Here is a 27,493-nt window from a genome sequence, read left to right as displayed (position 1 = left end):
ATGTACATCAATTGTCAGTTGCACGAGCCTTCCTTTGTGATAGGCTTACACCGTATGTACATGGACAAGTACATGTAGGCAATAGAAACCTGTAGGGAGTTTATTAAATGTGCATTGAGAAATTGTAATGTCTCCTTCCATACATATTCGAAGACAATATTAATGGTATATTGTACCTAAAACAGGGCTCGATGTTGGAAGTAATATGGATGCCAGTGACAACTCCAACCTGTATTTTCAACCTAAAAGTTGAGTTATTGTATGTGCCCAGGCTGACCACCTATACAATTATCAGGATTATATAGGCCCCATATATGTGAATATTTGAATTTTGAATGAATCTAAAAATCAACTTTAAAAAGTACTCTGAGAATGCACCCTCCCCCAAGCAGATTTCATACACACATGCTGCAAATAGCCCTTATTTCCCAATGAAGAAGAAAAAAATATGTGTGTGTGTGTGTGTGTGTGTGTGTGTGTCCTATCGCATCAGTAGCTTACTGTCCCTCTGCACATGGTACCTTGAGTATTCAAAAGTCTTCACTAGGCATACATTATGTACCTCCTATAAATGCAGCCTGAAATTTCCTCATCCCCCCCCCCCCCCCCCTATTCGGCAAAGATAATCCTGACAACAACAACAAACAACAGTAACAAATAGTGATTTTAAAGTGTCCTGGATCCAGACAAATTGTCTGGATCACTACCTTTTGTCACTATCATCCTTTTCAGTAAGTTTCATGTAAATCCCTTTTACATATATTTTGTTTTTTTTAATTATTTTGCAAACAGAAAAAGTAAACCATTGCTGGCAAAAATGTATCCTCTTTGGTAGTGTAAAATAGAAAAAAAAAAGTGCTGTAATATATTACCTGTGATATGTAAGCAAGAATTTTCATGAGGACATTCAATGTCATGTTTGAGGTCGTGGCTGTGCTGGCAAATGTCAAACAAATGTTAGGCTTTCTTGTTGTCCATGTAGCACGACACCAGTGACATGAGTTTTGAGCAGGTCTGTGTCATTGATTCCCTGGAGATTGAGACAAAATGAAGAAGAAAAATTGAAGTTGAAACAGACCTTTTGCAGTTGCATTGTAAAAGGCTTATTTAAATCCAAAGTATACTAGAAATAGTTTTCTAACCCAGTGAATACAAGTACTTGATACATGTATTCCTATAAAAATGATGATCTTGAAGGAGGGACATGGAAGCTTCCATATGAATGCATTAATGCCCTTTAGATTATTGTACCATTGACTTAGATGAATCTGCTTGGAACACACTAAAATCGGTTGAGCAAAGGAGGATAAAATGCTGCATCTAAATTTTAAAATGATTATGACATATGCACAAGCAATCAAATTCCAGTATGAACTAGTGTTCATCATCGGGTATTTGAGATGAAATCATTCATTGCCCTTTTTTCATAGGGAAATATAGAATCTAAAAAAAAAACCAACAGTTAAACTCATTTCATTTTTCCCAATGTTTGGTGTGTCAATACTCTGCATAACATGCCTTTGTCATGAGCATATAAGTTCATATTCTGATGACCTCTTTATTTCATGAGACCTATTGACTTTTAAAATAACAAGCAAAGAGGCAAGCAGTTTTGGGCCCCGTTTTATCACTTGAGATAAATTTAGCGTTGATTGTGAAATCAATGCTAACTTTATCCAACTTAAAGTCCGCTATAGCTTTAAATCAATTTTAAGTTTCCGTTTTACAAAGAGACTTAATAGTCGATTATAGTGATAGTTCATCACCATGGCTGAATTATTGATTTAGTCAAAACAAAAAACACAGGACGAGGCTGGTTTCTGGTACTGTCTGCTTAAAAACAATACAATACATAAAGCAAAACAAACACTAAAACATTACAAATATATATTAGATGTTTGCCTTGTAACACAGCCACAGAAGCGTAGTCTGCTAGTGTGCTGTAGTATGATTAATAGTGCTACAGCCACTGAATTAGCAGTATGTTTGCAACAGAACCGCAAAATATGCAGTTGTTTTGCGGTGTATTGAAAAAAGCACGTAGGTCCATAGATCTAGCACATCTCGAGCTCAACGAAAATCTGCGTATGCGCGTACCGTAAAGATCCCGCACACTGCACTACGTAGGATCCCAGTATTAAAATCTAACGTTCTAATGGTATTCATTGACATGGATACGTTATGAAAAACGTACAGTAACTGACTGTCCAAGGTGAAGGTCTTGTATCCATTGTTTCAAGTCTTGTGTGTTTACGTGTAGGATTATGGAAACTTGTGAGAGTGTGTCATGGTGACTACAGTAGTTAAAGCTTGTTCTTTTACCTCTACGGCACAGATCGGCATTGTAAAGAATAGATCGCGAGTCTACATGTTGAAATTCTAGACCTAGTAGACGCTGCTAGTCATGCAGTGTTACGGTATTACAGTGCAAACGACTCGCTGTAACGTTACTTAGGCCTAACGTAAGGCCTATCCACTGGTTAGGAACTCAGATCTTAAGTTACTGTCGTACTCGGTGCTATAATTATAATTAATTTAAACTCTTTATTTTCTGTATACGCCTACTGAACTCTTAATTGGTATCTATTGACAAACTACATGTAGCTCTACATAGGCCTACGCACGTCAGAAATCACTGGTTTCCTCGCATATGGGTTCTGTGGCAAGATTGCACAAAGACGCGGTTCCATTTACTCGGTTACTTATAATTGCCCTACGAGGCCCTCGCTGGTGATGGCTTTATTGGCTAGCGGGCGGGCCGAGGCGCCGGGCCGAGGCGCCGGGCCGAGGCGCCGGGCGCGCAGGCTGGGATTGAGACTGCTGTCTAGGGCATTTGCGTGCAGCAGTCGCGTAAAGCATTGCGTGCTGATCATGAATTTCATGCAAGGAAAAGACCATAATTACATGAAAGAAATGCAACTAAATGTTAGAGAAAGTGAGCAGTTACAGACAAACATTTGTGACAACACTCCAGGTAGACAAGGAAAGTGTGACAGTCTTTTTTTTTTTCTGTAAATTGCCTAAACAATTGAGTCTACTTAGACTGTCCCTACCGTTAAAGTTAATATTTTATCAACTGTAAAGTTTTCATGGATTTGCAGTGGTTGAGAAAACTTATATGTTGATTTGGGAAGAAGATGGAGTTGATTTCAGCTCTGGGACTCTTGATAAAATGGACTTGAAGTTTATTTGGAAGTTAATCATAGAGTAAGTGGACTTAGAGTTAATTTGAGAGGTTAAAGATAATTAAATATAAAGTTTTGTTACCTCAAAAGTTTCCCAGAATTTCCTTGTCTTAGTTCGTGTTTCAGGTTAAAGTATCTTTCATATAACTAACACTGTGAGACTTACTCGCCCCAAAGTGCTCTCATGTCTTAGTAATCTTGCAATTAACTGTGACCAGCAGCCCCATATGCATAGCGTAATGGGGCTTCGCATTGTAGCATTCAGGATCATGACAGATTTAGGATTGCGGATAAATATCAACTTAGGTTCTGGTTTGGTTCTGCCAATAGTCCCTTTCTGTTGGAATTGATGACTGAATGTGACTCGGTCGAGACCGAGGACCTTGGGAGAGCTACATACACTGAATACTGCGGCCAGCCCATGTGCACACATCACATGCGCACAAATTTCAAATCCATGAGCAGATAAGATGTCTGTGTGCGCATGCACTGGCCGTCAATTCAGTGTAGCTCTCCCAAAGTCCTCTTGACAGAGTCACATTCAGTCATCAATTCGAACAGAAAGGAACTATTGGCAAAACCAAACATTGCCCAAAGCCTGTTTTCAATACTTCAACTTAACTGGTTTTTTTTAAGTCTTCAAATTGAAGAAATTTTTGGATTTTAAGTTGATATTTGCCCGCAGTACTAAATCTGTTAGGATCCTGAATGCTGCAATATGAAGCCCCATGCGTATGGGGCTGCTGGTCGCAGTTGGCTACTGTAAAAGTGGAAATTTTCGCGGTGTTGAAATTTTTGCGCATTTCGCGCAACCAGAAACTAGCGCGAAAATAAAAGCACACAAATATTTTTGCCTGCCATACGTTCCTGTGAGTGTCTTGATTCCGCGGAATTAGAACATACGAAACTCTTCTGACCCGGCCAAGCACAAAAAATTAGTCGCGCGAAAATATCCACTTTTACAGTATGCGTTTATGGGCCTGCAGTTATTATACAAATGATGCACAGGATAGAGTGCGCCGCACCTTCACTAACGCCACGAAATAATCCTGTGCATCATTTGTTTATAAAATGGGTCTATGATTATGTTCTTCACCTGCAGCAACAGTAGATCTAACACTGTACTGTTCTTCACCTGCAACAGTAGATCTAACACTGTACTGTGTAACTGTACTGCATACCTGATTGTCTGAATACATTACTACATAGACTCCAACTCTCCCGTTTTCGACGGGAGATTTCCCGCCGAAAAACCCATTTTTGCATAATCTCCCATTCTCCCGTTTGAGATTTAATCTCTCCCGCCCTGGCTCGATGTCTCCCGTTGGAAAGGATTTCTTACTTATTGCTATCGTATGTTGCAAAAATAAGCCTTAGATATACACCACAGAGCATCTATAACCCTAGGAACTTCGTGCTTCGCACACATAAACTTGGGTCTCCCGTTTGCTAGGGGTTTCAGGTGGGAGAATCTCCAGATGAGAAGGTGCTTGGGGTTGGAGTCTCTGTTACTACGTTTTGCTGACAGTAGCTGATCCAAATTTTCACGGGAAATATCCGTCAATGAAGTCTTGGTAAATTTCACTAAGGCCTCAAATCAGTTGCCATCCGAATTTCAGATATCGCTTCATGCTCGCCGAATCAGTTCTAATTCCTCGTCATTCAACAGTTCAAACTGCGCCTGCAACGGGTCCGAGCTGGAGGCAGCCATTTTTTCGTTCGTTTCGCTGGCAATCAATATCGCGATATCAACCTTTGCATATTTATAAGCATTGCATGCGATTCAAAGGAGCCGCGCGCACGGACGATCGGCAATTTACAATAGGATAACACGCAAGTGCAATGGAACTAAAATAAACAACGCCCATGTGACTCATTTCAGCGCTTCCTATTGGCTACATTCTTGAACCCATTTTGTAACATGCAATAATGGTTTCGTACAATACGTGTACTACCTCGCCGCCGTATGGCGTCGCATACTAGTAAACGGCTCTGGTACGAAACCATTATTGCATGATTACTAAGACATGAGAGCACTTCGGGGCGAGTAAGTCTCACAGTGTTAGTTATATGAAAGGTACTTTAACCTGAAACACAAACTAAGACAAGGAAATTCAGGGCAACTTTTGAGGTACCAAAACTTTCGGACGAGCTAGGATGTGTGAAATTAAAATGCATGTGAAGGCTTTTGTCTACACTACATGTGTATGTATTAAATGCCAGAGGCACTTTGTGAAAATTTCATGCTGTGAAAAAGGTTGTAAGCCCCAATTTGCAAAAAATTTAATGCTGCTATTAAAAATGCGATGTTTTACAGTATTCAATTAACTGTATTAAATAGACTGTGAAGTACTGGGGCCCTGCTTTACAGTATGAAGAGTTAGAATTGAGTATGAAGTTGATTTCAACTGTAAGTCTATGGGAGACTGTGTAGTAAGGAAATTTAAAATCGATTTTATCTTTCGATAAAACGGGGCCCAAGTTTAGGTACAGATTCAGCTTTTTATCGTTTTGTGAGATACAGTCTGTATATAGATACCCACTCAATGAAATGTTAAACAGCATACAATTCTAAGGAGAATCAATAGTCTATTTGATAAAAATTGATTTTGAAATGACTGAGATATTTAAAAACAAGGCAAAACAAAGAGATAAAAGATGTAGCCAGTCAGTTTTGTCATGATTGCTTTTTTGATATCTCGGCCATGCCAAGGCCAATTGTCATCAAATTTAAAATCCTTCTTGAAATTATATGCTCTTTCAAATTTCATTAGATGTTTCTCATTATCCTCCCAAAAGATGTTATAAACCTGAATCCTCAGCTCAATCAGTACTGTAAAGTCTCTTTAACAAAGATTGCATACATAGGGTACAATGTATGAGAGAACTGTTTTTGGACTTCTTAAATTCCAAATAATGTGAAGTCATACAAGATACATGTATTCTGTCGCATCCATCATAACCATTGAATTAAAAGCTGATGCCTTCTTCAGAAATATTTTCCTTTTTTCATATTTACCTTGGCCTTGTCACCAATAAAGTTTGGGATGTTTGTTTTGCTCTGGTCCATACCATCAATGATCATCGATAGATATTTGTCCTTGTTTCTCCTTGCATCACTTCTCTTCCTGTAGTAGAGTTGTCTTTCCAACCTGAGCAATAGGACATAAATATGTTTGTTATATCTCCACCACAAGAGTGATGTAGAACATTTGATTTTCCCTGCATCTGTCCCTCCATTTTCACAACAAATTTAGTATCTAGAGCACACAATGGAACTTGGTTGAGGTTACATTTAAAAACAAAAGCACTTTATTTCCTGTTTGCTGTAAAATCATTAAAAAAGGTTTCTTTATTCCAATGAATGACAATTTCAACAAACTAAATATATACCTGTAATTCCTGGTGTAATAGATGGTCAGGGGAATTACAAGCCATGTTAACTCTGAACAATCTGGCTTGTTTCTTATCACTGATAACAGAATTGTTGGGGGAAAATTTGTTGGAGGAGAGACCCTTAGCTAAAATATTCTTGGGTATGATTGTGTAGAATGTCTTATAATCCTTGCTCCCATAATGTACTATAAAAGTAACTGATAATCTAGGAGCAAAAATGCAAGATCGATGAAAATGTCATTCAGGAGCCTGGGTTAATGATAGTATGATTTGGAAGTTAAGGTCAAATGAATAATGGTCAATATACAATGTTCTTGGATGCAAGAGAAAGCACATGGTGTACATGTATTACTTGTATAATTGTCATTGTTATTGTATTTCAATAGTTTATAGAAGGTTGGACTTTGCAGTTTGGGTAAAAAAGACTTAGAGCTCTATCACTTCTGATTCTAGAGAACAATATTATTGGATATTCCTTAAGGACCTAATAAAATGCGCGCAAAATGTTTTAATATGCAAAAGAAATGTAAAATATATGTCATGATTATTAATGTAAATATGTTGTAACTGTCGTTCCGGTTTTTATCACTTCTAGAAACTCCCCCAAATATCACATTTTTGGAGGACCTCGTTGCAGCTTTTGCGAAAAAGATAGTCACGTGACCAACACCCCTGAACCGACTGATGACGTATAAGCAAGGAGTTGTGCTCAGTTAGCAGACGCCGCTTAGCACAAGCACTTAGATTAACTAGCTTGGTACACGCGCGTACACGTTAGCTAGCCCGGCCAGGCCCGGGCCCCGCGAGATGTGAGCTCCCGGTCGACCCACTGACTGTCGACATGTACGCATTAGTACCACGTACATTATCACTAAGTTAGCTTGCACAAATACCTGGTACCTCGAGCATAATGTCTTCCCCTATATAGGTAAACTTCGACATTGATGATGATGACGATGATGAAGACTGCAACTCCAACGATAGCGGAGAAGAAAAGGAGGCACATGAAGTTGAAGGGGAATATGGGGAGGGAGAGGCCGATGAACCAGAACGCTATCGTGGGGCTGCACTTTACCGATATGAACCAGCTGCATCTCCCCGCTGCCAGTGCAAGAACGTATGAACATGCATGGCACCAAGTCCGAGAATAGACCTCACGGAAACGATTGCCTGGGAAATACACAGTGGTATGTGTGGTATGCCCCCATATAGTTTAACGTTAGAAAGGATATACTGTATTATACATGATTGACATTGTAAGTTGTAACTGTTTGTCTAAGTAGTAGAAGAACAGACCCAGCTCGCTCACAAAGTGAGCCGCTACTCCGGCCGCCGCAAGCGGGAGCGTCCCTATAGCGGGAGCGGGAGCGACGGGCCATGGCCTGGCCCGTCGGCTGGCGCTAACAAGTTAAAACTACTAGTAGTAGTCTAGTAGTCGGATTAACGAACCCTTTTTCATTTTCGGATTAATGAACCTCTAGGTATAGGGAATTGTGTGTTTCGGATTAACAACCCTTCGGAACAAGGAACCTGGAGTCTCACTCAGAATGCGTGAGACTTGGTAGCTCAACCTGGTATGTAAGTGGACATGAGCCTAACTATACATACGGTACACAGCCCAGTCGCTGTACAAAATTGTGACAGGGCGCACACATCATCTGGTTGGGCTAACAGCGCGTAACTGTTATACGTACGTTGTTTGTGTGGTTACAGCTCGTTATTCCGAAGGCTCTTTATTCCTAAGATTCGTTATTCCGAAGGTTCATATTCCGAATTTCATTTTCGGATAACCAATCTTTGGAATAACGAACCTTCGGAATAACGCCACAAATTTTCGGATCAACAAACCCTTTTGCATTTTCGGATAAATGAACCTCTTAGGTATAGGGAATTTGTGTGTTTCGGATTAACAACCTTCGGAACAACGAACCTTCACGATAGCGAACCTTCGGAATAACGAACAGCACCCGTTAGTGTAGGCCTAACAGTAGCTCTTGACTATTAATACTGTACCGGTACTCTTCTGTAAAGCATAATCAAGGGCAAGGTCATCTAATATAACAGATATTGACTGGTCAGGGATGGAATGTAACAATCTTTGGAATGCCAGGAAGTGATATTTTCCCTCATTATCATATTTTCCCTCGGGAAAATATAACTCCGTGGCGGTCCAAAGAATGTTATAATTCACCCCGTACCAGTCAATATCTGTATACTATATCATGCAATGTATTATCCAGAGTATGATCACATATGTGTATTTGTTTTCAAATGCTTTTAATATCTTTTTTAGATGAATACACACTACTGTATGAATGTGTGAATGTATGAAGATTTACAATGGTACATTGTATGATGAGATTCTGTACCTCTTTGTTTTTCACCTAGGTGTGAAACTAATTCCACACTGTGGCATTGTCCAAATGTAGGCCTAGGCCTATATTGCCTTTTATATAGCATGTGCAAAATGGATAGTACATGGGTGCAAGACATGTACACATGTCCCTTCTAATGGGAGTATGCAATACAGTACTCTCCGCATAATTGGGTAGGCTCGAGCAGAGCGTTTCTTACCCAATTAAGCGGAGTACCTGATTAACAGAAGTACACGTGTCATTCACAATTGACACACACAATGTGTATGTACATGCATGTACAGTGCAGCAAACATCTACACTGTATGCTTAACACGCGTGCTTGCACGGCACATTATACATACCTTACACTTGCTCAGTTACGAGCATTACACTCTTTTTATGGACAATGTGTCTTCAGTAAACTTTGCCGTTTGACTATACAGACTCCTCGGCAACACGCAGGCGGTTTCCAAAATTAACACGTCTCTTTGCGTGCATTAGTCACGTACAACGTCGGGTTACTTTTCGAGAAGTGACTGGGGAAAAGCAAAATTTTGGAGCTGGTGCATGGCCTGATTTTCGTTGCAAACATCTCGTGTTGTGAATTTTGTTGCTGAGCAAGGGAGGAGCGCAAGTGTGTTCAACTCATGTCTGTCTATAAAATTGTCAGTGCCAGCTACATGTGTAATGTTCGTTTGCGTGTGGCAAGTCGGTACTGGTACAGCTCTACATGTGTTTTCATGTTTAATCACTCCCCAAATGATCGGTCTTCTTTGCAAATTAAACAGAGAAAGCGATCAGCCGTGGAAATTTTGACATTCATGATTTCTTGAAGTGTTATATCTGCGATAATATGTGGGTAGAAATTAGATTGGAAGAAAATTTTTTACCCATTTATGTGGAGAGGCAACCCGATTATCAGGTAATTTTAATGTGCATTCGAACTGATTTTGACATTGCTACCCAATTAAACGGAGTACCCGTACAAGCGATACCCGATTACGTGGAGAGTACTGTACTATACTATGTTATAATGCTCTACATGAACACTTTTATCCTGTCAATAATAATTAGTCCACAGTATGTAAATGACTCTACTTACATCTGGCGATCATTATGCATCTTCAGTGCTGTTTTTATCTCCTTTCTCTTACTCTGATTCATCTCGTCATCCAGCTTCCTTTGCAGCACAACACATTTCTGGCACTTGGAGAAGTCACCAGACTGTTAGGGGTAAAATATTAAGCTCAACAATTGACATAAATGTAGTTCATAAAGTATTCAACATCAAGGAGTATTTTTAACCAATACCTAAGACAGTAAAGATTAATCTTTTCTATTCAAAGTTCATTAAATGTTTTACATTTTCATCAGAAAGAAGATCTGTGGATCAATGTTGTTGTTTTTTAACAGAGGAGTCAATCCTCCCTTTAAAAGAGAAACATTCAAGTGTATAATGTGACGCATTGTGTATCATTAAAAAAAAAGAAAACCAAAAAGTTGCACCCGTTGACTTTGCATGAGGACTAGAAAAAGTTAAATGGAGGCACATAGTCATCTTCCCTTCATTTTTCAAAGAAACCAAAACTGTGTGATTTTCATTCTGACTCATGAAAGACATAAAAAATTGGATTTTTCAGCAGTTGTTACAGAAAATTATTGGTTTTCAGTGTGATTAAGTAATATCTCTATCGAGGCACCTTTTTCACTACATCTAAAATCTTCTGATGACAAGTGAGTAAGATTATATGGCAAACCTTTATTCTTTTAAGTAAATTGGTTTCACTGAATTATAATGTAATGAAAATAACCTAACTTACCTTTTTTCACTTTTACATGAGGGTAATGCTTCCTCCAGATCTCATAGAATGAAGACTTTCCAACTGCAGGGTCCATTGAATCTGCCATATCTCTCAAGTACTCTGCATAAATGTCTCTTTTTGCAAGTCCATATGGCAGTCGAACCTCATCTTTGTGCGGCATAGTGTCCACATCGTTTTTGCTACATAGCTTTCCAACCAGTTTCATGCATATGATTGAGGCTGGGGACTTAAGTTTTGTGCTTGCTTTCAGATGATATACTCAAAGAACTTCTTTTACTGGCATGAGATTTCATTTTTGTAGTATGATGCTCTGCAAAGACCAAGATAGCGTAAAAAATGCTGGTACACATACCACTCGGCCATTTGGAAATTCTTAGTCTTTTATCACTTTTTTGAGGAGTCAAGGGTCTGTGAACAAATCCACTCCCTCCTGTGATTAGCATTCTTCGCCCAGAAGAGTCTTCTTGCAGACTTAATGTCTGCATTAGACAGTTTTTTGGAGGACAGGGTTTTCAAGCAATGGCATTTTAAACCTTCGGGCACTCTCAATCTCCCACCTCCCAGTTTTCTTGCAGTAAAGCTTGTTCGTGCTTTTTCTTTCTGTACTACCAACTGAACGTGCAGAAACAATAGATGATGGCATTAAGAGAGCAGGGTCATCCTCACCTTCACTAAAAGATAAACAGCATACTAGCATCACTACTCTCATCAAGGACTGGTGCTAATGGATGATAACGGTGAGGTACAGTGGCCATCGCTGTCAGCTGAGTCTCCACAAAAATCATACACAGAATTGCCAACTTCCATGACTTTATATTTTTTTAGGAGTACTAGAAGCAAGAGGGCATATGTCATTCACTATTGCATCATCAATGCTTAGTTGCGAGAATATCTTGTATCAACTGAATGCTTGAGTCCCAATTGCACATCATCCATAGATATGTCACGAATATCTCCTTGTGAAGCTCCTGCCATGGTTGAAATATCAATCCAAAGTATGTTCTATGACAAGCAAAGACAATGATATGCAGTGATGATATATTCCTTGTATAAAAAAAAAAAGAAACACTTCTCTACCACCAAAGTGAAGATATTTCCTATAGACCACAGAGCTAAGAGGACAGAACATTCTTATAATGGGAATCCACTATTTTGATCTAACTGAGAACCACTGACCATTCTCACTGGGACACTGGAGCACTTACATTGTATCAGGTCATATCCTTCGTTTTGAAGCAACAAAATAACATTTTTTCCCCCTCCATCAATGACAAGCTCATAAGATGGAGGATTATTGTCCTTCTGAGGTAAACTGCCAATGATACTGCCCAGGCAAAAAGTTTGACAGTTGCTGTTTAGCTTTCATCGTGTGCAATCCCTTGAGATCATTGCACTGTTTCGGACCAGGGTTACAGCCGTAGACGCTAAATTCTGTCATGCCTGTGTTGGACTGGAGATGTTCTCCTTTTCAGAAATCAGGATAGACTGTGGGCTACTCTCAAAAAAATAGACCTGCATGGCATGTAATACTATGAAGACTCCCCTTCATCCAAAGTACATAAATGGAAGTTGGAATACCAGTTTGTTTGACTCAGTCATATTTTCAGATATTATTGTTTTAAATCTACAGATCAAGAAAGAACTTTATGTCCCTACTTATGTGAAGGCCAATTTACAGGACTGATCTGTACTCCTCTGCAAATTCATCTTCCTGTAATATACAGTTTTATAAAGACATTTAAAAAATAGAGCACATTATCTAATGACTGCACTGTGTCCATTCAGGGTACATAATTGTGACTTGTCATGGAAAGTAACACATTGGTCACTTAAGCAAAAATTGTCTCTAGCAAATTGAGTCTTGACTGTGAATTAGTTTTACAATTGTGACCGTGCAGCATAAAACTAACAAAAAGTTGCACTCCTGGTTTCACTTAAAAAAGACTCAATAGGTAAAATAGGTCAACCAAGTCAACCATTTTAATTTTTTATGTTTTTCGGAAAAAAGCAATTCTTTTCGACAATTCTACAAGTTATAGGGCTAGCGACTGAGCTGTGTTTCAGTTAGGCCTACTGCTGCTCTGAAGTAAGAGTTTCAGGTCAGCTCTAAGCTCGATTCATTTTTCAATTCAGAATAAAAAACAACTCTTACCAATCTAAATTTTGAAGCCTACACGACTTGTATCTGACATTGGTCCTGCGTCACCAACATTGTCCCCTGGCCTGCCGTTTGGCAAGGGCTCGTATTGCCAATCTCCACTAAATTTGTCCGCTTCAACTAGACCGCCTGGGCCTTCCCCACTAGCTCGCCCGCAGCGTCTCCCTCCTGCGCCCCGCCGTGCGGCTCGTAATCAAACATCTATCTCTCCAACTTCACCAGGGTCATCATCACTAGTTTTCTCATTGCTATCATCACTCGTGTGTACTGTATCACTCAGTTCATCACCGCTTCCACATTCAAATTCCACCAAGAAATCATCCTGATCATCTCTGGCCTTAACGTACGATGTCGAGCATTATCGAAAAAACAAAACTTTCAAAACTTATGCAAATACTATCTACAACAACTTGTATAAGACAATGCATGCACTATGCGCGTGGGGGGCCTGCGGCGCTCGAAACCTTGCGCGATTCCCTTCAACCCATGACGTCATCGGCAAAGCCTCGAAATTTACGCTGTGACCTAGATTTCAGGGGGGTGACAGGTGTAAATCTTCAATATCCTCTAACTCCACTTCAAAAAGGCCATTTTAAATGATGTAAAACGACAAATTGTTCTATGTGTTCCACTCTTTGACTTCATATATAATCTTATTTCTTCAGTATTTCCCTTTAATGCACTGTATTTTTTTGTTGCCTTTTCTTCATTCAAAATGTGTTTTTCTTCACTTTGAGATCATCAACGATATTACGCCACAAATTTGAGTTAATTTTCTCTGTTAAAAAATAGTCAGGTAGTAAAGTCACCATATTGGTTTATGATTACCGAAGACAAATATAACAGAAAAGACATATTTTCCTTACAGAATTCCTCCAACAATAGATCTAGAACAATTTGATATTATTTTTATCCACGCACATTCTCTAAATATCCTTTTTAAATAACAATTTTCAACACATCATGTAAAGGTATTTTGTGCACTGCCAATGCTCAAGATGCCAGTGAAAGAGTTTGCTGAGCTATCCCATGACCTCAAATTGATGGCACAGATTCAAGAAATGTACATTTAGAAGGTATTATACTTGGTAATTCCGTCAGGAGTTTACGTTGGCAAGAGAGACCCGCTGACGCATGTGCAGATTCCCCAATTCGTTGACGGCGCATTTGCACTGAAGCACGGCTTCGGATGCCCGTTTTTTCCCCTGAAAATATCGGCGCGATCCTCAAGAATAGGTTAGCGCTTAAGTGGAATATTGAAACATACAGTCTCTGAGTCGAAGTGTAAGTCACTTTAGAGACTATTTTTCACAAGCTTTCTGTTATTTAGTGGTAATGTAAGTTACATCACGTACGTTACACTTGTGAATTAAATCATATAAGTTAGCAACATAATAATTAATCTTTTGCTACCCATACATATGAGGACAATTTACTCCATTAGTCTTAACTCGAGAACAATCATTCAGAGCCATGCACCTTCATACTTTTTACAAAGATGGTAACGTATGTTACTTCTCCTAAATCTACCTTTTGAAAATCTATATTTGCGTGACTAGCAGTCATGTGTCTCTTTAAGCTGAGTGATAAAATAGTTTTTAGCATAAACTTAGACCCCTTTTGGTCAGAAAAACAATACAATTGTGTAGTACTCACTGTAATAGCATAACCAAGTTTGCAGTACAAAAATGGTAACGTATGTTTCAGCAGATCCGGCGACACATTTCCATCAGGTATTTTGTTGTTAAAGAATGGTTAGCTGAAAAAGTTGTGTAAGGTTTTCATAGAACGTTAAGCTACTTTTCTGAAACTGTGAGTAAGCTTCTTCTTTATGCTCATATTGTCCCACAAAGTTGAGAAAACATTAAAAACATCATTGTTGGCGACATGCACTTTTAAGCCTGTTGGCCGAACTTAACCCTCCACCAATGGCTTAGTGGTATAATCTCGCCTTGGAAATGATTTCAGTTTTTGTTTACATATCCTTTGGCATCACATAAAATCACAGGAGCATTTTAAAAGAGCTTTTTATCTCTCCTAGGTGAGTAGGAACATAAGTGACACAATTTTTTACCAATTGCGCTGAAATAGTGGTTTAAGGCCTATAATGTGTCAAACTTTTACTCAAATGTTGAAATACTGAGGGAGTTTGCAATTTTTGTGCTTTTTGCCAAGTAAAAATGTGGTTATCAAAGCAACACTAACAAAGATGTTGTAAGTGTTGCTGTGTTGCATAGCCCCACTGTTGGTACAAGACTAAGCAAAAATTTGCAAAATGTGTAAAAAGCGCTTTATGGCACTTCCAGACACACCGAGTTGTCATACATTCATACGACTTATGGATATATACGACATTTCGATATGAGCTAGAGCATTCAATCCTAGTGCACAAGCCATATTTCTTGAGTATATGTAAATCTCTTCCATGGATATGCGCACTATGTAATTTACACAGGCTTTGCGCAGTATTCATGCTCTGCCTTGGATTCATGTGGTAGTATGCGCCAGATCATTATTGCATCACAATCAATCTGTCAGCCGCCCGTTACAAGTCCGCACCATGAATACCTGAGCTGCAGCGCTTGACGTGCGCTGTGAAAAAGCTCCGCCTACTCATACAATGTATGGATATGAGAGCATTCAGACACAAATATACACCGTATGGATATAGGATAACAATTTAAAATGATGCTCAAACCATCGTTTTGATATACGACGTATATTGATGCGACACTCAATATTATAAGAGCATTCAAACACATAAAAACGTGCTATACCCATACAAGAACTCTCGAGTCTGAAAGGGGGGTTAGAGATATGAGAGGTGTCCTGCTTCTCCTGCATCCCAGTTCACCCCACTCTGCCCTAATAGAGAGTTGAGAATTGGCTGCAAGGTGAATTTCACCGTGGAGAAACAAAAGTGTAAGTGCATGTGCACAGCCAATGTTGGTGGCAAGGACAGACCTTGGCGGTGTCAAAATCTGGGAGCATTAAACATGGCTTACTGGGGGGGGGGGGCGTAGGATTGAGGAAGGAGACTCTACTGAATAAAAGGAATATGGAACAAACAACAAACCAATGACAACTCAGCTATGATAACTCATTCATGGTGGCGACTGACTGTCTGCCAAGAGTGTCCCTGTGGATATGAATTCTGTGCAGTCGGTCACCACAAATGATTGGGTATGATTTCTACCAGCATGTTATCTTTGGAGGAGAGCAGACTTCTTCATTTTGGGTAGTGATACAAACGCACTGTGTTACTATGGTGGCGTATTAATTGTCTTCAGGAACAAGAAGTGAATAATCCAGCTGACAACTGTATGTGTAACTTTACTGCTCCACTTTAAACTACGGTAAGTTTACACTAAATACATTCAAATTGTATATTATATTCTCGAAATGCTTGAAATTGCATTTTTTTTAAAATTATTTATTTTATGCATGTTAATTAGCCCTGCTCAAGTTTCATAATCACTGATAATATCATGATCCAACTGATTTTGCAACCCTTTGTAAATGTAATACAATATAGGTAAATGATACAAAATGTGAAATGTCTTAAAGCAGAAGCACTTTTAATTGCCTCATTCTGGGTACAAGAAAATGTGTACTTAAAGGGTCATTGCAGAAAATTTATAATCCAACGTCATGTAATACTTAAAATGGGAATTAATGCAATGATCAGATTTGTGGAATTTATTGTGGTCCATGAGGTATGTTAATCAATACCCTGAAAACCCTATAAACATGATATACTGAACAAAGATGATGACAAATGTGTTGGAGGCTCACATATATTCCAGTAATGTAGCAATTAGTGCTTAGCTATTATTATAATACATTTTATACTTGCTTAACATGTCTACCTGAGTGGAATGTGTATGCTCTCCCTCTCTCTCTCTCTCTTTCTTTCTTGATAAGCACCCAATGCATTTCCTTGGGAATCTGCTGATTTGTTATAAATTTTGTAAACATTCTTATTCTTAATACAGAACACTAGCATTCTGAAATTGTACCAAGTATAACCAATTCATAGACTTTTTCATAGACCTTTTTAATATGGCAAAACTCATCTTGCAGTCTTCTTTAAGCATGAGGCTAGCTGTGCAAATGCTGCATATTAAACTATGTGCAGGATCTGCGCAAGTACACATCTTTGGAATTCAAGGAGTCATTATAATCATTTATTTTATACAGATTGTTCTCGAGAGCAATACTCTTTCTTTGTTCCATGATGAAATAAGTATTTACGATATATCAAGAGTGCTGTTTTATTATTTCTTAAAGGCATATATTGATGATGTGTGTTGATATGATAACATCCCATTGTGCCAATCGAAAGCATGGTTTTTGCTATAAGATATGTTATTTCAACAGTAAAGAAAAATTGCATGGAATGTACACAGTATAATAGCTTAATATGAGACAATGATTTTTCAATTTCTTTATTTGATTATGACCAATACAAACAGTGAGAAACTGCACCCATGGCCGAATCCAACATATGTGAATGGTGGTTGGAGAAGCAAGATGGAGAGTATGCTGTACACAGAAAAAAGCATGACAAACAAGTGCTCCTCCCAATCCAAAGTATTAGGGCTGAACCCGCAGACTCCAATGTGTTAATGGTAAGATCTGTTCTCAATCTATGTTTAGATAACTAAACTATGAATAACTTCTCTTTAATGTGCTTTTTCATTGATGATTGATTGTCTCTCGGGGTTCACATTCTTTTCCAGGGTTTCACATCCTCTCAGTACAATATATTATCAAGAATGATTTTCCTATGCCAATGGTAAAGAAGAAATTGCGTATGTTTTCAAGATGGAAGCCTTCAGTCATTTAACAATCAGTAGCTCTTCCATCACATGTCTACTATCTACCAAGCAGTGAAAGTATATTTTGTATAAATCTACATTATGTTGAGATGTATCCTCAGAAAACATGTCTTGTTTGCGTCTTAAAAAACAACCTTAAACAATGACTGAGAGTTGTATGTGAACAAAAGACACATGTCTCCATTTTTCATACCTAATAATATATTTGATGAACAGCCTAAACAGACCCGAAGTAGCAGTTACAATATAATATATTGATGTGACTATGTTAACAGAAGCAAATGAACAAGTAGCCACAACATTGTGCTTTTTCAGTAAAAAAAAAAAGAAAGATTGTCTCTAAGGTTTCACATACTTAGAAAAGAGTATGTAGTAAAAATTTCCCCAAATGGTATGTAATTAAAAAAAAAAAATCAAGTGAATGTCACATCGAGAGGATTCCTACAATATTTCATTTTATTAGGAGCATCAGCCTTATTTTTTTACCAGAAATGACTAATATTAAATATCATCAAATTGGGAACTAATATATGTTATTTCCTTCATTAAATCAGTGGAATTTGTTTCTAGAAAGAAGGTAAACTGACTATCCTTTATAACAAATACAATCCTTTAGTGGTGCTGGGGCGTAGTTGATCAGAGGACACAGGTTCCTAGTACCTTACGTCCTTGGACAAGATGTGTTGATCCGCCACAACTCTCTAACTGGGTTTGTAATTGGGTACCTGGCTATGCTGGGGTACTTTAATATAATGCCAGGGCCCTCTGGTAGAGTAGTAGCAACAGTGAAGAGGGTACCTTTGGAAATCAGACATTATTTAATCATTATTAATCACTGTAGTTTATCACAGTATGAACCATGAAGTAAGTTTGCTACAGAGGATAATTGGTATACATTTGTAAATAAAATGTATGAGCACAGATTTTTTTCTTCTTTTTCAAAATGCTGTGAAGTGGAGACAGTGGGAATTTGCTGTAAGTTCAACAGCTATTCAGTGGTAGAATTTTATAATATAAAGCAAGATATCCAATTTGCAGACTGATAACTATGTAAACTGTCACTCCTGTTTCCAAGAGACTTTCTTTGATGCAACACATTAAGAAATGTTGACTCTTTCAACAATATCACCAATCTAAAGCAATGCATTTTATAAGTTTGTGTTTTTTTCCGATAAAACAGTGACAAGGGAGCTCTTTTTTCTTTTTTGTTTCTTACAGGTGAAAGTTCCCCACCCAGACTACATATCAATTGAAAAACCTTTCAAGATAAGTGAGTTCTCCTGGGAGAAAAATGAATTATCAAAGATGATGGCAAATTTTCTAGATGGTAGCCAAGAGTTTGTGCAGCGTTTGCAACAACTTAGAGATGCAGAAGAGGACATGACTACTAAAGGTAGGTATAAAAATGAAATTAATCAGACTTTTTCTCTGTTTTCTTCTTTGGTTTGCATACTGTGTACAGTGTAGGCCATTTTTAAAATGAAAAGTTTTTGTCAGCTCACATTTGTGATGACTACATATTTGTTGTCATGCACAAGGGTTTACTCATTGTCGTGAAAGCAGTGCAGGTATCATCCTTATGGTGACACAATTTGTAATACATTGTACATTGTATTTTTTTTTTCCCAGTCTGGCCTATTCACAAATGCTCTGAAGAAATCTTCCTTCCCCGGATCAGGAAATCATCAAGATCCAAAAACAAATGCTAAATATTGAAATCATGTTGACTATAATGATATCCTTACACACTGATGATTGGACTCTTTTTTTTTTTCTCTCTCTCTCTCTCTCTCTTTACATGTGTACATGTACATATGAACATGGACAGAGAGACAGACTCATGAATGATAAATGTAAATTTCAATTTGCTTTTCTGTGTTTCAATATGACTTATGTTCCCTGTAATACACATATGTCAATTTGATGTTAAACATAAAGATCCCATGTAATCTCATTACAGGCATTGACATGAGTACAGACTGATACCTCATTATATTCATGGGAATGGAACAGTGGTGGTAAAATGCCTGAAGTGGCATAAATCATCTGCCATTCACCCTAAAGACAGTGCATAGGAATTGGTTTGACATTTTGTGTTGCTTGAAGGTTTGCCATTGTGTATATTGACATTGTATTCTAAAGTATTCATAGTGAGAATGTATGGCATTTATTCGCCTTTAAATTGAGTGTCATGCTCAAAATCGAAGAAATTGTAAACAATGAAATGCAGTACCATGAAATTAAAAATGAAATCCAGTCCAAATATAAGTTAGTCTGATAAAAGAGTGAAATCTTACTAGTTCAACGGTAAAAAGTTGATGGAAATTGGATGAAAACTAACGAAGTTATGACATTTGGAAGTTTTGCAAATTTTAGCAAAACAGTTGTTGTACAGTGGATATGAATATGCAAATGAGTGAGCTAACCATGTCATACTCGTAAAATTTTCCATTGGTTGTGTACAAAATAGAAAAAATGATGAAAATTCAATGTTTTAGTCATTGAAGTCTAAATCATAATATTATTCCTGGTTGAATAACTTCAGAATAGTGATCAGTTGGATATACAAGGATTTGAGCCTTGGGCATATAATTGCATTTGAGTGAAAACCTGAAAAATTTCAAAATTTCATGTACAAATACATGTATGGTAAGTTGTGAGTAAATGACATGTTCACTTTGCCATTTGCATTTTTGTATTAACTCTTCAAGAACTGTTTCCCCCTGTTTAAGAGTATATTGTGGTCAATAGTGTCAAATGCTTTTGACAAATCTAAAAATACATACACCAAGGCATTACTTCCCATCATCAATTGCACTAATAATTGTATTTACTAAATTTAAAATACCCATACTAGTGGAGCAATTTTTACGAAAGCCAAATTGCTGGGGGATCAGAATATTATTAAGAACCAAAAAAGTCATTCAATCTTTTATAAACTATTTTCTCCAGATTTACATACTAATGATTCGGACATTTATCTGGGCACTTGACTGATGAGTGACTTACGACTATACAAGCAACAAAATCTTAAACAATATTCGTTTACAAATCGGGGCCAGTGGAGGTCTTTCAGAAAAGGAGTAATCAACTTGAGAACCTTGGTTTGTTACAAATGAGCCTTGCGTAGGAGTTTCTACTACTGTACGAGCTGAAATTTTTGCGTACAGATATTTTCGCGAATTGCTACTTGGAGGACATTTTCGTGTGTTGTTAATTTCGGGGTTGCGAGGGTCTAACTGAACTTAGCTATTAGCACGTTGTTATATTCGCATGTTGTTATTTTCGCTGTTTAAAGGCGATTCGCGCAATTCGCGAAAATAAAACCACCGTGAAAATTTCAGCTCATACAGTATTCTTATCAAAATATTTCCTGACAGATATAAAAGATTGTATATCATATGATATGATGATTTACACACATTTGTGATGTGTGCTTCTGTGATCTGATGTGTGTCAAAACACACTCCAAGAACAATGGAAGATGATTTTTATGACATTACTTCCAACCGATATCCCATCAAAAGAAAGTTTAGATATTTGCATGGATGAGCCAATCAATAACAATATATATATATATATGTATATATGTATATATATATATGTATATATATATATATATATATATAACAACAATAATTAGTTTCTGCTCGAAGTCAAAAGAAAGTATGGATTCACAACAGTAGGTCAATATAGAAACTCCGTTAGAGACGTAATTTGATGAATTTTTGCCCATAGGGCTTTGTCAAGTCAATACATTTGTCAAATACATTTGTCAATACATTTGTCAATACATTTGTCAATACATTTGTTAATACATTTGTCAAATGTTTTGACTTGACAAAGCCCTATGGATGAAAATTTGTCAAATTTACATCTCTAACGGAGATTTTATATTGACCTGCTGTTGTGAATACAGTATATTCGATATGTGTAACACAATGCTTAGGCCTATATGGCGCACATCACTACCATGGTGTCTCTATGCTCTTTAAATGAGAGGGATGGGAGTAGAAAGAGGAAATGTAGTGTACAATGTGTGTACCATAAAACATGTAAAGTGCACTCACAGCTGCTTGATTACCTCTCTCCAACAATTCAGCCATCATACTGTCATTTGGCATGAGTTTGTTTTGCTGCATCCATTCAGGTACATAAGTGACACATTTCCATGTGACTGATGCTTCAGGTGTGAGCAACAAATACATCTGTGTTTCATCTGCGTAAATTTGTATTTGGCGTTACAAAATGTTAATTAAAGCCATAATCAGAATGGATGCGAAGTTTCTGAGGCAATACTTTGAATGTAGATAAAACCACTATCATACATTTCATAATACTTTGTTCAGAGAACTTTCAAGAATACTATCGATAACAGATGTAATCTACACCATGTATGTTGGGCGTCCTTAAGAAGTATTCATCTTTTTTTGATAAAGGTTGATTTGTTGAAAGAAATAACAATATTAGAAAAAAACTTGATTTTGGTATTTTACACCCTTATATACTAAGGGCCCTTTTTTCATGTCATATCCCATATGTACAATTCATGGTTTTAAAAAAAAAAAGGATGTTGAAAGAAAATTCTTTCACCTTGTGAAGCAAGGGTCTACACCTCACTGACAATATGAAATAACAGCTGTACTTATTTTATTTAACATTTGGAGGTGGCTGAAAAACTGAAAATGGCTGATTAGTCTGCGTTCAATACTTTCATAAAAATCAGAAAAAAAGCTGTGTCCCGTGTATGCTACTTTATAGGCAGGGTTAGCTATAGGTCACAGGGTCATGGATATAAGTCAGCATTACACTTGGCAGACACAGACCCTTGTCGGTCATAAAGGAGTCTGTGTCAAAGCATCTCTTTCATATTCCCACCACTGTCGGCGACAGTACAGGGCCTGTGGGACAGTGCCAGTGGTGCATGTTGTAGTCTTGGTGCAGACTCCATTACGACCAACAAGAGTTTGTGCCTGCAAACCAGATACTGTAAAACACAATATTGTGTGGTATGCGGCCTTTTTTGCAGCATGAAATTTTTGCGAGGTTGCCTCGCGAAATGCATTCAATGCATTTAGTGTAGACAAGAACTTTCACATGCATTTAAGGTTCACTAATCTTGGCTTTCGCGAAATTCGCGAAATTAAAATGCATGCGAACATTCCTTGTTTTACAGAGTACACTCCTGTCATGACTGACTTAATCTCACAACATTTTTTTTCCCCAGCAGAGCTGACCACTGTTTTGCTTTTTCATTTAAGGGATGCAAAAAAGGAAGAAAAAAAGAAGAGAAAAATCAGTGATTTGGTATTTTTGGGGTCGTCTTAAAATTCAGACCTCAAATCATGATTTCACATATCTTCTTAAAACACTCTGTGATGTACTACATGTATTTTACTGGACTTTCTAGCTGTCAATCATCAGTAATTAGCAGTGAGAAAATCATCACTTTTGTGTGAATGCCACATGTAGGCTTATCTAAGCATGCTGCATTTGAATTTTGAAGTCAGATGGTGCATTCTTTTGGAATGTACAACAGTTTAAAGTGGGAAAAATGTGATTGCATGCTCCAATTATGCTTATTACCTACCAAGAATTGATTCACATACAATAATGGGGAAATCAAATCTATTCAGAATGCCAAATGTTTTTATGTTCATGTACATTCTCCCTCTTCTCATTTTCTGAAGATGAAAGCATTTTAGAAAATTGACATTCTTCTACACAATGCAGATTCCACTGACGATGACAATCTGTATCCTCATGCATGTCTCACAAATGCAATTAAGGAAAAGCAAGTGAAATTTGGTAAGTTGAGCTAAGAGTGTAGGCCTATAGTTCAATAGTTCAATAGTTTATTTATTTCCATCATCACAAAGAAAAGAAAAGAAAAAGTTGACATAATCCAAAGTGATACAATTTTTTTTTTCATATTTCTTACACTCGTCTGATAAAGGATTTTTTTCAATACAATATAAAGTACATTATACACGAATGATGTCGTAAAAAAGAAACAATGCACTGTGCACTGTTACCTCCGACAACTACAGAAGGAGGAGGTTTGTGATCATCGGTGTTGGTCTGTTTGCAAAATAACTCAAAGTGTTGTGTATGGATTAAAAAGAAACTTGCATGAAATGTCAGTATTGACACAAGGAACACGTCATTCAATGTTGGTAGTGATCTGAGAATTTCTATTTATTTTTTGAAAGATTTTTCATATTTTGGCATATAACATCAACGAACTTGGGGTTCAAGTTGTTCGTACTGGAGGTTCAGATACAGATACTGAAGTGCACGCTCTGCCAAACAAAAGACTTTTATTTTGGGAAACAGCATGCGTGTAAGGATGGAAATATTTCTTTGGGTGGAAATTAGTTGCTGCCTTTGCAGAGGTCTGTGCTTTCTGAGTGCATTTCTAGTTTGAGAAGTTTTGTATGGACATTCAACCTCATATTGCCACCATTTTCAAACATTCTGTGCTGTCCTTTCCACTACATGTACCTCCCATTATTCATTATAGCAAAACTTGAGCTAGAAATGCCTTCATATTGGTCATGATACCCTGTGACTGGATTGCTCAATCCTGATGGCATGGTTAAATATTCAAATGTTACGTTATTTCTTCATAGTGCATCTGTCTGAATTGTTTCTGTACACCTCAGCATCTACTTACAAACATTTGTACATTAAACATCTTGATTCTACAATTGTCTTAAAAAGATTGATTCATGCAAGAAAAAATATAAGCACTCCCAAGTTTTTGAAAAGTACATCCAGTGCTGAGATCAATGTGATTTATTCCCTTTCCTGTCAATTCAAATAACAGTAAGCAAAACAAACAATTGAAAATAACTCTTTGAAATGCAAATGCATAAATTTGTATCCTATTTCAACTACGCATACAATACACAACTCTTCTGTAATTCTGATTCAGTCTGTAGACACATTGGCCCGAATTCACAAAGGTGGTACAAATGGACAAACACCATGGAGTGCCAAGTGTCACACGGAATGTTTCATTACAAAATTGATCATTTCATCGACAAAATGATGTCATGATATGTCAGAAGGAATTGCTTTAACAAGATAAAATATTACTGTAAAACGTGGAAATTTTCGCGGTACATTAATTTTCGCGGATTTCGCGCTACGCTCGGCTAGCGCGAATTCAAAAAGGCGCGAATATATCTTCACAATTTTCTACGCACATTTTGAACGGGATGAATTGTGTGCGCTTCATCGATGATACTGCTACGTAGTACAATGTACAGGCATGTTTACGCTACTAGTACTGTGCGAAGAGACGATACCCTAGATTGCTGTGTACTGTAGCATGCATGTGTGCACCGCACGCATCGATGCTACAGTCCCCCGTGACTACGGTACTAGAGTCACAGCTGTACTACGTATTTGAGTGCTTGTACTCGCAGTCGAGCCGCTCGCTACGTCGCTTGTCGTACGCTGGCATAGCAAGCTATGTAGCAGAGGCTTTGGATGAAAGCAGTGAATGTGTACTACAGTAAAGTAACCTGCTGCGGAGCGCGAATTTAAGAACCCGCGAATACGTTTTCGAGCCGCTCAGCGCGAAAAATTAATCGCGCGAAAATATTGACGTTTACAGTACTCTATTGAAATTGGAAGCATGCACACTGAAGGAATGCCATTTGATAAATATTCAAAAAGGTTACATAGCTGTTCAGTTTAGAGCTCCTTTGACTAGACCACTGCTATTTATCCATAAATTGGTATTTCAAAATGAAAAAAAAAATCATTGGACAAAGAAGTAGCAGCATATCCTAGGGAAGATCTGACACTTTGCATAATTTGAGGTTACACACATCAAGTAGGCCCAGACTTGGTATGTGCCATGGCCATGCAGGCTAATAATGCTGATAAAGTACAAATATATATTAGGGGCTCTTGAGGTTACTTAACTGTCCTTGCAATTATGGTGCATATTAGATGTGATCTGCACCGTGTAGGCTGTGTCCAAATATGAACTTATTAAAGGGGGCCTGGTTTCATTGTTAGGAGAGACTACACTTGATAGAGTGCTTTTATAGTGAGAACTTACCATTACAATAATTTTGCTCAGTAAACCCTGTGAATTCATGAAGTTGTCATGACTGAAATAGTAACACCTAAAGAAAAGATTGACTTAGGCCAATCAAAAAGGCCCTTCAAGCATTTCAGAGAAACATTTTGTGATTATAAATTTCAATCTATACCTTTGAGGTATCACAAACCATTTACTTCATTTCCCATTTTCTCTATATCTTGAACTTGCAGACGAAGCAAATCTGCTAGAGATTCCAGTGTCTCTACTCTCTACCCCACCCAAGCAGCGCCTGGTCAGGACAAAAAATGATGCTCATGTACAAGAGCTTATTTGTTCATTTAAGCGACTGGACGGAAACATCCCCGTACCAACCATTGTTGCTCACATTCCCAATACCCTGCCGAAGTACATCAGTGCAAGCGATGTGCTTAAAGGGATACACACCCTAGAGGTGTTAGGAGGGAACCATACATTTGAGGCCCTCCAATTCCTCCAATATACCAAAAATGTTCCAGTTGCTGTATATGCAGGCCTGACAAATGATGAGGCCCTCCACTTGGCCTACGAACATAACAGTGTACACCAACATTCTAGAAGTATGACGTTCATTGAGGAGGTGTGCCTCTTTAGGAAAAAGTTGGTGGGTGATCCAGATGCAGGGCTGAACCAAAGCGCAAGGACAAAGTGGCGGCAGATAATGGCCACAATACTTGGTGCAAATGTGAGTAGTATTTGGTGTATAGTATTTGTATCTTTGTTGTTTTTCATGCTTGTAGTTCATTAAAGTGAAAGAAAAGAGCAGATCTCAGGCCTGCACCTAACTTTCTTTTTTTGTGTGGGTAACATGTGTTACAAATTTCACTGTTACACTCTTGTAGCACACTCTGAATGAACATTTTGTCATCCTTGCTTGTGAAGCAGTAAACCAATTTCATGTTACTGTTCAAGAGTTGCATTTATGCTTCTGAACAGCACTCTTTTGATCAACAATGGTTTTCAAAAGTGTAATTTTGCAGTGTCTGTTTACAGTCTTGGAAAGCAGCCTTAGATTTTTCTTTCTACTGTAGAATGTTTTCGCTATGGTCGTTAAAAAACAAAAACAAAAACATAATTGAGCATGATGTTCACTGGCTAATCCATGTACCTCATCTTGGAAATATCTTTAGTATTCATCTGCCCTATCGTTCCATTACAGGTGAAACAAGTGCGTAATAAATACAGGCATCATACTTGGTTGGCCAGTCAACCGACCCACATTTGGTCCCTCATTGTGGGCGTCATGAACGCATGGGAAAAGAACACTCTGATGGGACAAAGAACTGGTCCCCTCAAAGCACTTCATCTTGCCTTCCTTGAAAAGATGGAGCAGACAGAGGCAGAAGACACTCTCAAGAAACTGCTGAATGGAGAGATGTCATTTGAAGAAATAAAGTAAGTTGATTGCATTTTACTTTCAAAGGTAAAAAGTGTATCACAGTCACCAAAGTTGTCAGTTTCACTCCATCCATAATCTGACTTCATGGAGACAACTACAACTGTAAGTTGTATTGAACATCTTTTAAAAGCTAATGGGAAATCTGAGTCCGAAACTTTGTTCTTTTGTTTGGATACAGACTCCTGTGGCAATTCAATCAAATTGTTTGCTATCCATCATTTTGGAATTATGAATTT

General features: G+C 37.8%; 1 protein-coding gene across 1 annotated transcript; it reads left to right on the top strand.

Moving 5' to 3' along the window:
* The first annotated feature begins 17,540 nt into the window (after positions 1-17,540).
* On the top strand, positions 17,541-27,257 carry LOC139733439 (uncharacterized). Its single transcript, XM_071644257.1, has 5 exons — positions 17,541-17,550; positions 18,979-19,153; positions 23,494-23,568; positions 26,053-26,543; positions 27,018-27,257. The coding sequence occupies exons 1-5, from the start codon at positions 17,548-17,550 to the stop codon at positions 27,255-27,257; spliced, it is 984 nt and encodes a 327-aa protein (XP_071500358.1). The 5' UTR covers positions 17,541-17,547.
* The last annotated feature ends 236 nt before the right edge of the window (positions 27,258-27,493 follow it).

Source organism: Diadema antillarum, unplaced genomic scaffold (genome assembly GCF_040938485.1).
Source record: "Diadema antillarum isolate AM-2024a unplaced genomic scaffold, OU_Dant_1.0 seq00000476_RagTag, whole genome shotgun sequence".
Taxonomy (NCBI): Eukaryota; Metazoa; Echinodermata; class Echinoidea; order Diadematoida; family Diadematidae; genus Diadema; species Diadema antillarum.
The sequence above is the reverse complement of the archived record's forward strand: the minus strand, read 5'-3'. Positions and strand labels throughout refer to the sequence as shown.

Bases quoted from the DNA above. Each gene is read 5' to 3' on its own strand.
- LOC139733439 (XM_071644257.1), top strand. The intron at 19,154-23,493 runs GTAGGTATAAAA...TACACAATGCAG, and splicing joins AGAGGACATGACTACTAAAG to ATTCCACTGACGATGACAAT. The intron at 23,569-26,052 runs GTAAGTTGAGCT...TTGAACTTGCAG, and splicing joins GGAAAAGCAAGTGAAATTTG to ACGAAGCAAATCTGCTAGAG.